The sequence below is a fragment of the Crocodylus siamensis genome, chromosome 10 (genome assembly GCF_052110815.1).
Source record: "Crocodylus siamensis isolate JL-2025a chromosome 10, ASM5211081v1, whole genome shotgun sequence".
Taxonomy (NCBI): domain Eukaryota; kingdom Metazoa; phylum Chordata; order Crocodylia; family Crocodylidae; genus Crocodylus; species Crocodylus siamensis.
The window spans coordinates 71,646,909-71,662,534 of record NC_143404.1 but is presented as its reverse complement, the minus strand read 5'-3'; the positions used below and the strand labels follow the sequence as shown (position 1 = coordinate 71,662,534).

The 15,626-nt window shown below is 59.3% G+C and overlaps 1 protein-coding gene across 5 annotated transcripts; it reads left to right on the top strand.

Moving 5' to 3' along the window:
* Window positions 1–2,538: 2,538 nt before the first annotated feature.
* Window positions 2,539–14,892, top strand: SNPH (syntaphilin). 5 transcript variants are annotated; one of them, XM_090065245.1, is made up of 7 exons: window positions 2,539–2,606; window positions 2,741–3,006; window positions 3,102–3,199; window positions 10,942–11,032; window positions 11,689–11,877; window positions 12,952–13,101; window positions 13,674–14,892. In XM_090065245.1, exons 1-7 carry the CDS (start codon window positions 2,586–2,588, stop codon window positions 14,890–14,892), a joined length of 2,034 nt encoding a protein of 677 aa, XP_089921371.1. In that variant the 5' UTR covers window positions 2,539–2,585. The 5 variants fall into 5 exon arrangements, with proteins under 5 accessions (XP_089921371.1, XP_089921370.1, XP_089921373.1 ...); XM_090065244.1 differs by having other exon boundaries at window positions 11,671–11,877; XM_090065247.1 differs by having other exon boundaries at window positions 2,540–2,606; window positions 11,770–11,877.
* The last annotated feature ends 734 nt before the right edge of the window (window positions 14,893–15,626 follow it).

Genomic DNA, 15,626 nt, shown 5'->3' with positions numbered 1-15,626 from the left:
TTCCCATATTTTATTTATTAGCTGTTGGCTGTAGTTAGTTGGAGTCTGTTGGCACAAAGCTGAGATGGGGAAGGAGAGGGGGAAAAGGAGGTGCATGTCGGCACCCATGGGATGTGCAGTGCTATCAAAACCCCAGAGGTGAAACCTCAGGAACTGATTAACCTTTGTCCACCCTCTAAGACCCTAGGTATGGGGTGCCAGGGGGCCTTCAGGGTGCAGGTCAAACCCCAAAAGACCCTGCTATTCAAACAGGGAGTGATCTCCCACACTCAAGGTACAGTTGGAGGTTGAAGAACAGTTATGGACACCATGTGTAGAAAAAACACATTAGTTCTGGAGTGGGCAACCATTCTCTTTACTTTATTAGACATGAATGGGCAATTAAAATAATAATAAACCTTTTTCAATGCATATTTTAGTTTACCCGTTTCTTGATGGGGAAAAATGCAAATTGCAATCTTCTGACAAGGTTTTCAAGTAGTTAACAAGCCGGTGCTGGGGCATATACAAACTAACTTTAAAGAAAGCCTGTATTGCCTTTTTTAAAAAAAAAAATACTCTGAACTGTGCCCCCTAGGCTTGTCCACAGGATGAACTTCCGACTGGTGAGTCAAAGATCATATCATTATGTGTAGTAAGTTCGTGCTTCACTGGATACCACACGCCAGCCACAGAGAATAATAGATGGTGGTTAGTAAAACACTTGAATTCAGCTTCCAGGCTAAGTATAAATCCAAGCCCTGATTCTTATGCTGTGTCCCTGTGGGTAGGCTCTGTACCTGTGTGAATGCGTTTTCAGGGCTGGGGCCTTAGTACTGAGTCATAAATATTGCTATTTATAAGCTCGACAGTGCAGCGGTTGGCGTCAAGGTTTTGAAAAGGCTTGCCAAGCAAAGGCTCATTAGTTTCCCTGATGCAGATTTCACGAGTTGATTTCATGAGTAATTCTACATACCCATAACTTACCATTACAACTTACCAAGGACTGCATGCATATAGATGTGTAAAGTGAGGAATGCATGTGTGTATGGGTGTGTGTGCAAGTGAGCATGTCTATGTTTACATGAGATTTGCCTAATAACATTATACCTTAAGTCCTCTCAGGTATTCCAGGTCAATTGTCAGATTACTGTCTGTGAAAAACACAGCCCCAGGTTTTCTTGGGACCTAAGAGACCCAAATCTTCCTTTCTAGAAGAAGCAAATTTGTTTCCACTCATGAAATCAGCAGGAGATGTGTCATCCCAACTTGGCTTGGCCTGGGATTGTAATTAAGACTGGGGTTTTTCTCTGCTCCTCTTCTCTTTGAGGGCTGGCCAGTTCATTCATTTAAGAGTCTCTGAGTATCAATTTGTGGTGGAGGAAGAGCTGGGTTTTCAAAATGCAGAAAGCAAGCCAGTGACAGGGCCAGCCATTAAAAAGCCAAACTGAACCAAACCAAAAAATATGCCTTCATTTCCAATGCCTTTTTTTTTGCTATCTGATGTAACTGGGGAAAAAATGATCTGCATCTGAAAGAGCTTCATGACAATACCTCCATAAAACCCTTACAGCCTGTTTTTATAGATATTTTATAACTGTAAAATACCTATAAATGGAGCCCTTACTATGGGAGGCTGAGGGCAGAGGCGTGCAGGGTGTCACATAAACAGAGAAAATGAGTCTCCAAGGAGAAAAATTAGGGCCAGTGATGCAGGCCACCAGAACAGCAGGGAGCTTCGGTGCAACAGGGAAGGAGAGGGCTCAGATACTTAGAGATATCAGATCTAGACTTTCCCAGGACCTACACTATTACAGCACCATGGTGTTCTTACCAGTGGGCTGAGTTTTCTGGTGCATGTAAAACAGCACACATTGGGGAGTTAACGAATGTGTTTTGCAGTTGTGGAGTGATTAGGGAACTCTGATTAGTTGAGCATGTGCAATATTTGCAGCTCTCATTCTGTTTGTTTTAATGGAGATGCCTGCATGCTAAATAATTTAGGGACAGTCACATATTTATACATATCAAAGGAAACCTATGCGGGATAGCGTGAGGAAAAGCAGGAGCTTGGATATGGAGGTAGTAGACGAAGGAATCTGCATCTCCAGTGTCCACGAAGATGCTGAAGATGCTCCTTGTGCCTGATGAAGGGCGTTTGTACCCAAAAGCTTGCAAAGAACAATTATGCCAACTCTTTAGTTGGTCTGATAAAAGAGATCAGCATCTACCCAAAGAACCTAGTCTGCCCTTTCCCTATTACAGGAGCAGAGAGGGCATCAGCTGTCCACAAACGTGGGCTATTTCCAAGGCCCCGGGCATTGCTTCATGCAGTTGTGTTTCAATCCTGCAGCTTTTGAATCCACAGCACGTTTCAAGCCAGCCCCGGAGCTGCCTGCATCTCCATGCAGGGCCCAGATGGCAAAACTCCTGCGTTCAGACGTGCAGAGCAGCGTCCAAGACTGCGCAGGGTGGGGCCTGGGAACCGGTGCAGCGCTCCCAGCTGCCGGGAAGGGGCTCTCCCGGGCAGGGGGTCCCTCTTCCCCTTCCCCGGAGCAGCCCAGCCCTGGGGGTGCAGGAAGGGCCGAGCCCGAGCATCCCCAGCCATGCATCTCTCCCCGCAGCAGGTAATTCGCGCTCAGCCCCGGGGGATGCTTCTGGATGCACGTTGCTATAGAAACTCTGCTGGCGTGTGTGACATTTTCCGGGTAGCTTTTTTTTAATTTCCCCCCCTCTCCCCCCTTCTTTGTTCGCCTGCCAGCCGCTGCCGCCGGCCCCCGCTGCTGATGGAGCTGCCCGCTGCCTCCCTGCCGCCGCCGGAGCCCCACGCTGTAAGCTGCTAAGCCCTTTCCAGGGCTGGAGGCATCCTCCCGGGGTCAGGGCTGCAGGGCCGGGATGCCCCGGGGTGGATCCCACTCCTCCCCCCTCTTCCAGGCCCCACAACGCAGCTGCAGGCAGGCACAGCCCTGCCCAGCAGCGCCAGCCCCGCCAGCCCGGAGCACCCTGGCAGCATGGCAGCTGGAGCAGGTGATGGGGAGCAAGGAGGGAGGCAGAGGGGCAGGGGGGTGCAAGCATGCAGAGGGGCCGCCTGTAACCCGCTCTCCTCCCCTGCTCGCTGCCAGGGTGCTGAGCCAGCCGGCCGCCTGCTGCAGTACCGCAGTGCTGCTGCATTGCCCCAAGGAAGAGGCCAGCTCCGCCGGGCCCCGCTGGGCACCCCCAGGTGAGCATCGCCGGGCACCCCCGGGTGGGCACAAGCGGCACCCGGGGAAATGCTGCATCACCCTGGGGCTGGGCGAGGCTGCGGTGCGGCACGCGGGGCGGCAGGGGTTAAATGTGACTCATGTCCATCCCCTCCAGATCTAAAACTTATGGCTAATGCATGTGATTTAGCACAGTCCTCCCCCCCCCCGCCCTTTTCCTCCCCTGCCTCCCCACTTCTGCAAGGAGCTGCGGCTCTGCAGTGAGAAGCAGCAGGCGCTGGTGAGGCTGTGGCACGCTGGGGAGCGGCTGGGGTCACACTGGCACCACGCCTGGGTGCACCGATGCCTGCTGCCAGTCCTGGACTCCTCACTTGGGCAGGGCCAGCCAGGCCGCTGGAGGTTTTATTATTTGGTGGTGTTTGCACTGCAGCTAAAAGGGGATGCTGCCCCCGCCTCGCTCCCGGCTGGGCCAGACAGACGAGCGTGCTGCTTTCGGTCTCTCCCCACCCAAGGTCAGTGCCGCCTGGCCGCTGCCAAGAAATCTGCTGCTGTGCATTTGTCAAGCCGGCACAGCACCGCTGCCGTAGGTCATGCCCAGCTGGAGGAATGACCTTGCTCCAGAGGGTGCAAAGCCCCTCTTTCCACCTCTCGGGACTTCCTCCCCGGTCCTCGAGGTTCTCCATCTTGTGCTCGGCAGGCAGCGATGCCTCCGTTTCTAGGGAGCAGGGCAAAGGGCTGCCCTGGTTTTGCACAAGGAGCAGAGAGGGGCCTCGAGGTGGGGTGGGGTGGGGTGGGGCTCCTGCTGATACTTTGGGGGTTTTGACTTGCCCCCGTGGCCGGTGGGTTTCTCTTCCCGTTACCCCGACCAGAATCTTGTCTCTCTGCTCTTTGGTCCCGAACCTTGTCCCCGCCACGCTCAGCCAAGCGCTGGGCTGGGGTTGTCTGGTCTGGCTGGCCATGGCATCTGGGTCTGGTCTAAGTGCTTGGGGCTGGGTCCCAAGAAATCCTTTCCGCTCCCACTGTTGCTGTCGCCTTTGCTCACGTCAGGATTGGGGCCCTCGGGGACTGCATTGTGGACCAGGCTAGGAAACAAGGACCCAGCAGAGTATCCCTGCAGAGCAGCACTGGGAGGAGTGGGCAAACTGGGCCTCTGTGCACCATGGGGGAAGAGGCAAGGGACATGCTCTCACCCCATGTTTCCCAGTCCTCTTGGAAGGCTTGCAGTGAAGCTTTCTTGACCCACCAGCAAGCACTGCCTTCCTTTGGGGGTCCCAGCCCTCCCACCCTTGGGGTCCAGGGGCCATTTGGAAAAGTTGCTCAGCCCTGCCCTGCTAGTCCCTGTCAGCCTCTGTCTCTCCGGCAGGATCTTAGCTGCAAGCTCAGCATTTTGCAGCAAGTAAAAATAATCATGTTTCACTACCTATGTCACGACGCCTTTGGTGGAGATGGCTTCTGCCGCTGGGGCGACTCCCAAAAGCAGCAGCCCTGATGGTCCTTGCAGGGCCAGGCTCCCCCACCCCGGGAAAGGCTTTGCCTGCCCTGCTTTGAATGCCATGCTGCAGCCCTCAACAGGGCTTCCCCAACCCCTTCTCCATGTCCCCGCAGCCCGAGGTGGCGAACGCTTCTGGTGCAAGGCCCTGGAAGAGCCTGAAGCCAAGGAGCCCCCCCGGATAAATCTGTTGCTGTCAGCTGAGGGAATTGCTTGCAGGCTCTGGGTCCTGCCCTCCCCTCCCTAAAATCAGGTGTTTAAAAAAAATATAAATTCTGTGCTTGTTCAACACCTGTTGCGAGAGGAGGGGGGAAAGCATGAGTCCCCATTCCCACAGCAGGGCTCATTCCTGCTGCCAACCCTGGACTGGAGCATGGCAGGCGAGGCAGAGTCCCGGTGCTTGCAATAGCACCCGGAGGCTGACCGACGCTGCCCAGTGGAAAGCTGCCCCGCTCGATGTCTGCCTGTGGATACTCAAGCTACCCCTCTCCCAGGCAAAGGTCCATCTGTCTGGGGACAGGGATGGGAGGGGGACTGGGGTTATTGGGTCGTCCTGCAGCTGGCAGTTCAAGGTGGCCACCCAAGTGACGAAGAGAGGTGTTTCCAAGGCTGGCATTTTAGCTGGGACCTGAGGTAGAAGCAGCCAGGTATTTAGCAGCCGCAAGGAACTTGTTTTTAAGCAACAAACCCAAGACCGGCACTTCCATCCAGGGCAAAGTCAGCTCCTGGCTGAGATCCACCGGTCTCGGGCGGCGTTGGCAGTTGCACCGTAAATGGCTGGTTTCAGACTAAAGGAGCCAGGCCTTTGCCAAGCCACTGTCTGGACGCACAGGAGAACCCACCTTCAGGTCCTTGTGCCACCCTGCGTCAGCCAGGGCTGGGCACCTGGCAGCTGCTCCTGGCCACAGCTCGGAAGATAGGTGGATGGAAATTTGGATAGCCCCAAATCCAGGGTCTGGTATCTCTAGAGGCCCTACCCAGGCAGCCTCTGCATTCAGCCGTGTTTGCAGGACGCTGGCTCTAACATCTGTGCCGCCTTCCCTTGAATACGTTGCTGCTTGCAATGCTGATATATGGGGATTTAACATCCAGCCCCAAGTCAGGTCCAAGGGGTTTTGGGGAGATGTCTTCTTTTTAACACAAAGCATACCCTACAGCAGCATAGCAAAGCCTCTGGAAAACTGCATTGGGTTGTTTGTTTTTTTAAATAGCCATTTCAGACCCAAATCTGCTGGGCCTTTCCCATGTACCTGCTCGTTCTAAGAGAATATCCCAGCTCCCACTTAGAGCGACCCGGGAGGGAGGGATGCCGGGGACTCTCCCGAGGAGCTGGGCATAGAGGGTTACGTAGAAACGCTCTGTTTGCATGCTCTGTGCTGCCGGGTCCGAAACCTGGTTGTGCCCAGGCAGGTATCCCCGGTGCTGCTGCCATGTCAAAGGGCCGCGGGTCTTTCTGAGCCCCGTGGGGCATCCCCCAGCATGGCAGAGGCAGGTCTGCAGCCAGCGTCACAAGGGACTGGTGTGGCTAGCACATGCCCAGCTACTTTGGGCTTCCCAAACCCTGTCACAGCTGTGGGTGGATTGGGACCAGCCTTTGGCCCAAACTCAGAGCAGGATTTGAACTCAGGCTCGTGGAAACCCAGCGAGATGCCCTCACCACCACGCTGTTGCTGCTGTCGTAGAAGTTCAGCTGGTTCCTCTGTTCTCTTCCTGGCCTCTTCCTCCCCGGCGTCTGCAGCCTGCAAGGACACAGCAGAGAGCCGAGGCCCCATGGCAATACGGCATTGCCATGACAGCTTTTCCAGGGGATTTCCTCACCTTCCTCAGCATCTCCAGGGCCACCTTTATTTTTTTCCCAGAGATGCCTCCAGCATCACCGTGACAGATAAATGCTATTAGGCGCTTGCTTGCTCTGTTGCATCCCCAGATTGCTAGGCCCTGAACTGTGCCCAGCAGCGGCTTGTTCTTGGGGAAGAAGGTGCTTCCCTACCGCCCAGCGGTTTGAGATCAGCTTTTCCCTGATGCCTGAGATGGGCCTGCCCTTTCTCAGGGGTTGGCTTTGCTTGTTTTTTTACTGCAATTCTTCATGTCCCACATAAACACCCCGTGTCGTTTGCTGAGTCCGCAGCAGAATGAAATGCTCTTATGGGTATTAAAGCAGAACCAGGCGGGCAGCTTGAAGGTCTGCCAAGATCCTCCTCACAGGGAGGTCTCTCTTGCCTCTGGCCATTTGTCTTGACCCATTTCAGAGCTGCTCCTTGCTTTGGAGAGACCCTAGTTGGGGTGCCCCAAGCCCATCCCAGATGGTGGCATGCTACTGATGTATACCGTGGCATTCGAATAGGGCTCTGTTCCTGCACCTTCTCCACTGTAACATCTGGGAGGGTTTTGGATGGAGGTTTGTTGTTTCTTCTTGGTTGCTACAATGCCACGTGCAGAGCTCTGTGATTTTATAATCAGTGGGGCTGTTCCTACCTCCCCTGGGGTGATAAGGGTGATCCTTGGTATGCTGGCAGATGCTGGAAACCTGCTGTCCAAGATTTTGGCATCTGACCTCAAATCAGGAATAGGGGCAGGGTCACTCCCAGTCATCCATGGGGAGGTAGCGACAGATCTTGAGGCTTTTGTGCGACTCGACTCCTGTGCCCTAGAGCAAAGGGGCCAAACCGACCGAGTGTGACGGCTGCAGGAGGGCAAGATAGTCCGGCAATGACGGCCAACTTCATGCTGTTCAGTAGCGGCTCCGTTGGTAAACAGCAGGGAAGAGGCTGTGGATGCTCCATTTGGACGCGCTAGAAACCCACAGAACAGGGGGCACAAGTCCAGCCTTCTGGGGCAAAAAGACCTGAGGATGGGGTAGGGGCACTTAGTAAGAACCAGTGACTAATGGAAATAACATGGAAACAGCACCAGTCTCCCTCCCCTTCCATCTTGGCAGCACCCAGTCCCTCCCACAGCCATAGCTGGGTGCCAGGGGATGTTGCCAGCACCTCAATTGCAAGCGTAATGCCAATGCAAGCCTGAGACGATCCACTGTAAGTGGCCCCATGCCCCCAGGCCTCTGGCAAACCTTGAGGCAATTTTGACCAGCATTTCCCTCTGTTCGCTTCGGCGTGGTGGCTTGTGAACGTGGCCGTGGATGGCTGAGCATCTCGGCAGACTGGATCCTGGTGATGGATTTGGGCTATACCTCCCACCACGCAGCCCGCCCCGTGGGGACCCCATGCCAGGAATTATCACCATCCTTTCATCCCAGCCCGATGACCAGAAGGTTTCTGGTCTTGAATGTCACCTGGAGGCTCTTTCTTCTTCAGCCACGTTTCACGGCGCGGTTGTGTTGCCTCTCTGCTACTTGGGGCACGTCAGTTATTCCAGAGTTCGAATTGTGGGGAGAGCCCCATTTTGGTGCATTTGGGCTGTCCTGGGTGTTGTTTGCACTGGCAGGCCTGGGGGTCAAACCAAGCAAGTCGAACCACTCTCTCACATGGCTGCAGCAGTAGTTTCTTACCTGTGACCGCAGCTCGCTTAGCTGGTGGCTTGTGCTTGGGACAGACCATCCTTCCCCGTCGCGCAGCCAGGCTGGCGTGATGGACTGGTGGCCTTGGAGCCTCCTGGGATGGAGCAAATCCAAAATAGGATGTCACCAGCCCAGTGCAAGGGTGCTGAGATCCAATTCTCCCCATGCATCCATGACCCAGCTCGGCCCCGGTCTGCCGTGCATGTCGTGGCATGTTTCCACCCAGTCCCAGGCACCTTGAAGTTCACACCTGACTTGCATCAGCTCCTTCTGGGTGTCGGGGTGCATCGGCCCAGCATCGGGGTAGCGGGCTCCAGCCCTGGTCTCTCCCTGCAGCAGGATAAGATGATTTGTGATCCCTTAAACCTCCTCTTGGTTGCCTTGACAACCTCCTTGGATGACTGTCAGCAAACCAGAGGCCTGCTCTGATTTTTGTGCAGCGCTGGTAGCCGGTGCCTGAGAGGGCGGGCAGGGGCCTGGCTGGACATCCGGTTCCAGCCACTGTTGGGTCGCCAGGGGCATGAGAGAGGGCATCCTTTCTCTAAGCGCAACAAGAAGTCAGTGCCACGTCGGCAGGTGCGTCCCAAGCCCGGGCCAGCTTTCTCCTGTCCCCACAAGGCATGCATTTTAGGGTGGCTCGCAGGAGAACAAGACCTGGAGCAGAGAAGAGCATGGACACTACCCAACTCCTAAAGCTGTTGTGAGTCCTCTGGGCTACGGCACTTCCCGGCTCCAGCACGACGCCCCCAAAGCCCCACGTTGGGATGCTTGCAAGAAATGCATCTTCTCAGGCCTCCAGGTAGCAGAGGCCGGCTGCTCAGATCCCCGTGCTTCTGGGCCCCGATTTGGAAATGGTCCATGAACAGGGGAGGATCCAGCTTCCCGAAGCAATCAGCTCCTGCACTTCCAGAGCCCGCGGGGCCATGCGGCACAGCTGACTCAATGCCCCGCATGGAGGGAGTCAGCAGGTGGGTGGACACGCTGGTGCCTTGCAGGGCCCTGCCCTCTGATGCTCGGATGGGGCTGGCAGCCTCGCTGGCTGCACGACTGAGACCTTGTGGCGTCCGGTCCAGGCTGTGCAGCAGAGACACAAATGTGCATCTTTTAAAGGGTTCGTTTCAAGTGCCAGCGTCCTTGCTGCCGTCAAGTGCTGCTGTTGGGTCCTTCCCCAGGACCTCTGGGTCTGGGGCGGGCGAGTCCTCGGACTACGACTGTGCCTGGCGGCGTCCCGTCTCTGCCCCCTTGCTCGGTGGCTCCTTCTGCCCCTCTCAGATCTCCGCCACCTCTGCGCTCAGTCCCCACCTCTGAGCGTCCCCGGCTGGCGTCGTGGGCGCTCAGCGCCCGCAGAGGCGGCTCTGGCTCTTTGAACCCTCTCCGCTCCCTCCCTGGCCCTTGTGCTGGTGTCTGACGGAGCAGCGGCTGCGGCCCGCTGTGCTTGGGCTCCATGCCACGGCGACAATAAAACGTCTTTCATGCGAGCTGCCACCAGAAACGCCCGGCATTTGCAAGGAGGACGTGCTCCAAGCAGAGTCGAGTGCTTGGCTGGGGAAAGCCAAGGGGCGGATGCTTGCAGAGAGCCTCAGGGGCTCTGGGAAATGCAGCAAAAATGAGCCTCAGTGGGGTGCAAAGCCTTGCCTGGAAGCACGAGCGCCTGCAGAGCCCCCAGTCTTGTCCTTGCAGTTCAGAGCAGCCGTCTGGTTTCTTCTGGGTGGGGAAGGTTCCCCGTTCGCAACAGAGGATCTGAGCCCGGGAGCAGTCTCCCCACCTGGGCTGCAGCCAGCTCCTCTTGGATTACCTGCTGCCCCCATGGAAAGCTTTCCTTATGCCTATAAATATTTACCGTGGCCCTAATGGCGGTAATTATGCATGCCCATGCTAGTGCGAGGTGCACTTCCACCCATCACCGTGGCTTTGTAACCCCTGAGGATCTTGTCTTCTGCCTTCTTGCCTGACGTGACCTCACCTGGCGCGGGAGCCTTGCGAGGGGGACGTAGCCAGCCGATTCCTAGAGAGCGACGATTTATTGCAGCCAGTTAAAATCAACCTGCTGGAAGGAAGCCTGGCCAGAGAGCCCTGGGTCTCTGCAAGGTGGGGGAGGCGTGGGATGGAAAGTGCATGCCCACGCTGCGTGCTTGCAACTGGGAGGGAAGGTGGGAGGACAAGTCAAGCTGGGGCAGGGGGTGAAGAGCTTTGCCCCCCAGGGCACTGGCTAGACCCCCACATTCAGGGCTTGGAGGGAGAGACCCAGGGCAGGTGAAAGTCCTGCCTTTCCTTGCTGCCACTATGGACCCCCTGAGTCCCGTGGCTGATGGGACACGGCACTGGGAGGCTCCTTCCAGCCCAGCGTCCCCAGGTGCTGAGGAGGGGGTCAGTGTAGACCCCTTTGGGCCTCCCCAGGGCGAGGAAGAGATGCAAGACTCTGGGAGGGAGGTAGAGATGTCATGGGGACAAGCAAGGCTCATGCCTGCACCCAGGGAACTATTAAGGGCCCGGTGCGTCCCCCCTGACCCTGCAAACACATCGTGCCCCCTCCTATAAACCTTCTGCATCCCCTGCTGACTGCCCATAGAGCCCAGCGGGCACCACAGACTCCCCCGTGCACCTCCTGTGCCAGCCTCCACTCCAGCACCGGGGCTGTCCCGTGCTTGGTGCTGCACGTGGCATCGCGGGAGCCCTGCAGCCAGGACCCCCTTCCAGTGCCACCGCTTCGCTCGTCCTGCGGCCATGCTCACACTCTGTCCTTTCTCCCCGTCTAGCCGGCGTGCCAGTTCTCCCCACGGCCAGGACCAGCTGCACCTCTGCTATGTCCCTGCCCAACAGCAGACGACCTTCCACTGGATCTCGAAGGTGAATATGCCCGCGCTTCTCTCCCCGTGGGGGCCAGGGTGCACCCCGTAGCACCCTGCCAGGGCCCCAGGACTCTCCCCTGTGCCGGGCATGGGCCCCTTCCGGACAGACTGGGCACTGGGGCTGGGCATGCTGTCGCCAGGGCTGCCCGTATGATAACTGCTTCAGCTGTGTCCTTCTGTTGCAGTTGCTGGCATTGGGCTTATCTTGGGCTGGAGGCACTGATGCACATCTGTATTCCCAGCCATGGGTGGGAGGGAGCTGCTGGGCTGGGGTAGCAGCAGAGCTCAGGACCATTTACCCCTTGCAAGACCTGATCCTGCTGCAGTTCCTGGCTATAGGCAGGGGCAGCATTTGCTCCTGGCCTGGGCAGGGGGTGTGGGCACCCCGATTGCATTTGCAGTGGCGGGGGAGGCAGGGCACCCCAGGAGCTGAGTGTGGCCCGTTCTTGCCCCGCCAGCGGTGCCCGCCGTACTGGGGCTGCCACGGGGAGCATGCATATGATGCCAGGGAAGCCCGGGGAGGGGCGTCCTGTTGCAATAACCTGTGTCCAGACAGCCTGGCGCCGTTTCATTTTGATCCCCGCTGTTTGTTTTGTCCTTCTGTCCTGTGCGTCCGTGTGCCTGGTGGTGTGGAAGCCGCGGGGTGTATGGCAGGAGTGGCTTGGCCTCGTTCTTTAAATCCTCGGCGCCCCCGGCCACTCCGACTGAGAAACAGCCTCTTCTTCCTGCCTCCAGGCGCCCTTCCCCGCCCGTGAGCATGCGGGACACCTACGGCACCTCCTCACTGAGCAGCAGCAGCAACTCGGGCTCTTGCAAGGGCAGCGACAGCAGCCCCACCCCCAGGTAACCGGGCACCACCCCATTGCTGCGGAGCGTTTGCCCCAGATTTTACCCCGGGGCAAATTCACTCCGCAGCAAGGAATGCACACACGTGTGCCAGCGCATGCAGGAGAGGCCGGTTTGCAACCCCACGGTGTGTCTACGGGGCAAGGGGGATCTTGCTGGATATTGCCTGTCCCCAGTGCTGCCTTGCCAGTCTCAGCTGTCCTGTGCAGGGCACTGGCTTTGCTGGCAGGGGACGGTGTTCCCCAGTGGGAGCGGTAAGCCAGAGCCCCTTCCCCTGCGGGTCCCGATCCTGGCAGGGCTGCCCCGTGCTGCTGTGGGCCAGGCTGCACCTTTGGGCCTGCTCGGAGACCCGGGATGACGAGATTTGCTGGTGCTGGGTAGGAACCGGTGTTGCCGTTTGGTGTCCATCCCCGTCCTTCCTCCCCCTGCCCCTAGGCCCTGGTCCCTTTGTCTCCACGCTCCCTTCGTTGTGCCATCTGCTGTGCTTCCCCCCATGAAACTCTTCCAGCTCCTTCAGGATGAGTGGCACTGTGGGAACAGCCTGGACGGCTTCTCCCCCGTGTCCAGCGGGGTCAAGGGCTGTGTCTGGAGTCTGGTTGTTTGGTCGCTCCATGGGAATGATCTGTAAGGTCCCTTCCCGCCCCTAACAACTATGAAACAGGGCATGTGTCCGGCTGTCCGCGTCTGAGTGCATCTGCTGCTTGCTGCAGTGATGGGCCCGTGACCTGGCCAAGGTCCTTGCGTGGCTGTGGCAATGACCTTGCATGCAGCCCCTTCACCCTTGCTGCCCACCGCAGAGGATCCAGGCTGCCGCCGTCCCTGACCCCAGGGCTCGGGCTTTTCCCAGGTGCTTCGATCCTGCCGTGCACCCAGCCCCGGGTCTGTGCTCTCACTGACCGCAGCTGGCTGGGGCTGACCCCGACGGCCACGGGGCTGCAGCCGACCTGAGACGGTCTGGGCACGATGGGCGTGTGTGACCCCAGGGAGGGGGCTGAGAACCAGGCAGGTCTCTGGGAGGAGCAACATGGGCTGCTCCGCTTGCTGGGCCTGCTGACCGCCTTGTCTTTGCAGGCGCCCAGTCAAGTACACGCTGTGCAGCGATAACCATGGGATCAAGCCCCCGACACCCGAGCAGTACCTGACCCCGCTGCAGCAGAAGGAAGTCTGCATCCGGCACCTGAAGGCGCGGCTGAAGGACACCCAGGACAGGCTGCAGGACAGGCGAGCGCTGGGGCAGGGAGCAAGCGGGTCCAACACAGGGGGGCGAGGAGCAGGGACCCCACCCGGGCGTGCGGCCACCTGGGACCAGGCCTCAGCGGCTGGACTCAGGCCACGCAGTGGAGAGATGCTGGATGCCTCTCCGTGGGTCCTAGGGAAGGCACCTGGGGCATGAACCTGGAGCCCAAGGCTTTTGTTATCTGGTGCCCGTGTTCTGGCTGGAAGAGGCAGGCATGTCCAAAATATGTCTCCCCCCTTTCCTCCAAAGCATCCCTGCAGGCTGCAGGAGCTTCCATGGTCTTCCCACCGCGGGGCCTTACCACTGCTCTGGCCCCGGGAGACCTGGGCCAGAGCCTCAGGCCGAAGGTCAAAGCCCATCTGACCCCTTAGCGGGCATCCCTGCCACTTCTCCTCTCTTCCCCCCATGCCACAGCCCTCACGGAGGGGACGGAGCTGGCGCCAAGGAGGGTTTAGAGTTGCCCCTGGAGAGACCCTTCCCATGTCCTCCGGGCAGGGGCTGGCATCGATGCTGCCCTCGGTGACAGCCGGCGGGTCTCTGCGTGTGTCTGGTGCAGGGATACGGAGATCGAGGACCTGAAGACGCAGCTGTCGCGGATGCAGGAGGACTGGATCGAGGAGGAGTGCCACCGCGTCGAGGCCCAGCTGGCGCTCAAGGAAGCCCGCAAGGAGATCAAGCAGCTGAAGCAGGTGATCGACACGGTGAAAAACAACCTGCTGGAGAAGGACAAGGGGCTGCAGAAGTACTTCGTGGACATCAACATCCAGAACAAGAAGCTGGAGACGCTGCTGCACAGCATGGAGGTGGCGCAGAACGGCACGCTCAAGGAGGACGGGGCCGGGGAGTCGGCGGGGGGCTCGCCGGCCCGCTCCCTCACCCGCAGCTCCACCTACACCAAGCTCAGCGACCAGGCGGCCGGCGACAAGAACGCGGGGGGCTCGCAGACCATCTCGGTGGAGGAGGTGGGCGACAGCGGCTTCGCGGCGGCCGAGGACTCGCTGAGCCGCACGGACTTGCTGGAGCCCAGCAGCCTGCTGTCGTCCGGGCTGGAGTGCGGCGCGGAGGAGGCGTCCCTGCACGGCTCCTTCACGCTGGGCTCCCGCCTGCCCGCCAGCTCCACCTACGAGAGGCTGCTGGGCGCGCCCAGCGCGGTGGAGGCCGGCGTGCAAGCCAGCTGCCTGCAGGAGCGGGCCATCCAGACGGACTTCGTGCACTACCAGCCCGACTTGGACACCATCCTGGAGAAGGTCATGAAGGCCCAGGCCTGCAGCCTGGGCAGCCCCACCTCGGGCTGGGTGTCGGAGATGGACGACGCGGCGCCCGGCACAGAGACTCAGGCCCAGAGCTGTGCTGGCACCATGGGCTTAATGGCCACGGACCCCAGCTCGCCCGTGGTGGTGACCGCGGAGGCGGGGGCGGAGGCGCCGGAGGGGAAGACGGGCCCTGGCCCGACTAGTGGCAACCCCGCCGCGCACCAGGCCGCCGGCCCGGCTGTGACCATCCTGTGCGCCACGGAGGAGGAGCCCCCCGAGCCCGGCGCGGAGGCCGCGGTCCCCAAGAGCTACTGGAGCCGCCACTTCATCGTGGACCTGCTGGCCGTGGTGGTGCCGGCCGTGCCCACGGTGGCCTGGCTGTGTCGCACCCAGCGGCGGCAGGACCAGCCCATCTACAACATCAGCTCGCTGCTGCGCGGCTGCTGCACCGTCGCCTTGCACTCCATCCGCAAGATCAGCTGCCGCTCCGTCAGCCCCCCGGGGGCCGGTGCCCAGCCCTAGGCGCCCCCGTCCCGCCTGCCTGCCTCGCGCCCGCGCCGTGGCCTGCCCCGTGCCCACCAGACCACTGACTGTACAGCTCATCCACGCCGAACCTTCCTTCACGTCGCTCGCAGGACAGGGGACCTCGGCCCGCGCGGAGCCGCTGCGACTATTTATGCAATGGCGGGGAGGGGTCCTGGGGGGCACAGACCCAGATGCCCAGCCAGCAGGGCATGGACTGCCTGCCACGGCTGGCCACAGGCTTTGTGGAGTGGAGAGGACGTCCCAGACCCCTCTCCAGACCGGTAGGCCCTGCCCAGCCCTTTGCCCTTGATGCTTCTGGACGGTTGAGGGTCCCTGCCAGCTGCCCAAGGGGCTTGTGTTGCATTTGGACTTGTTTTTGCAGGGCCCGGGCCCTTTCCTGCACCTGCGTGTGTGGCTGTAGCTCTCCAGTAGCATTTTAGGACTGGCACTGGGCTGCCAGAGACCCGGAAGGGGGCAGATGCTGGGGCAGACACGGCAGGCAGCTCCCCGCCTAGCTGAGCAGGGTGGGGGCAAGTGCAGGACGCACAGCCCTCCCTCCCGAGGGGCGCACGGCCCTTAGCAACCCCGGGCGCACCTCTGCTTGGCATTGCTCATCCTTGCTGCTCTGCCCCCACGGGGCTCACCCAGCCACGGCTGCGAGGGACCCCGGATATACCTCACGCGAGCCCCAGCCAGAGCTGGAGCCCCAGCTGGAGCCGTCTCTGGGCAGC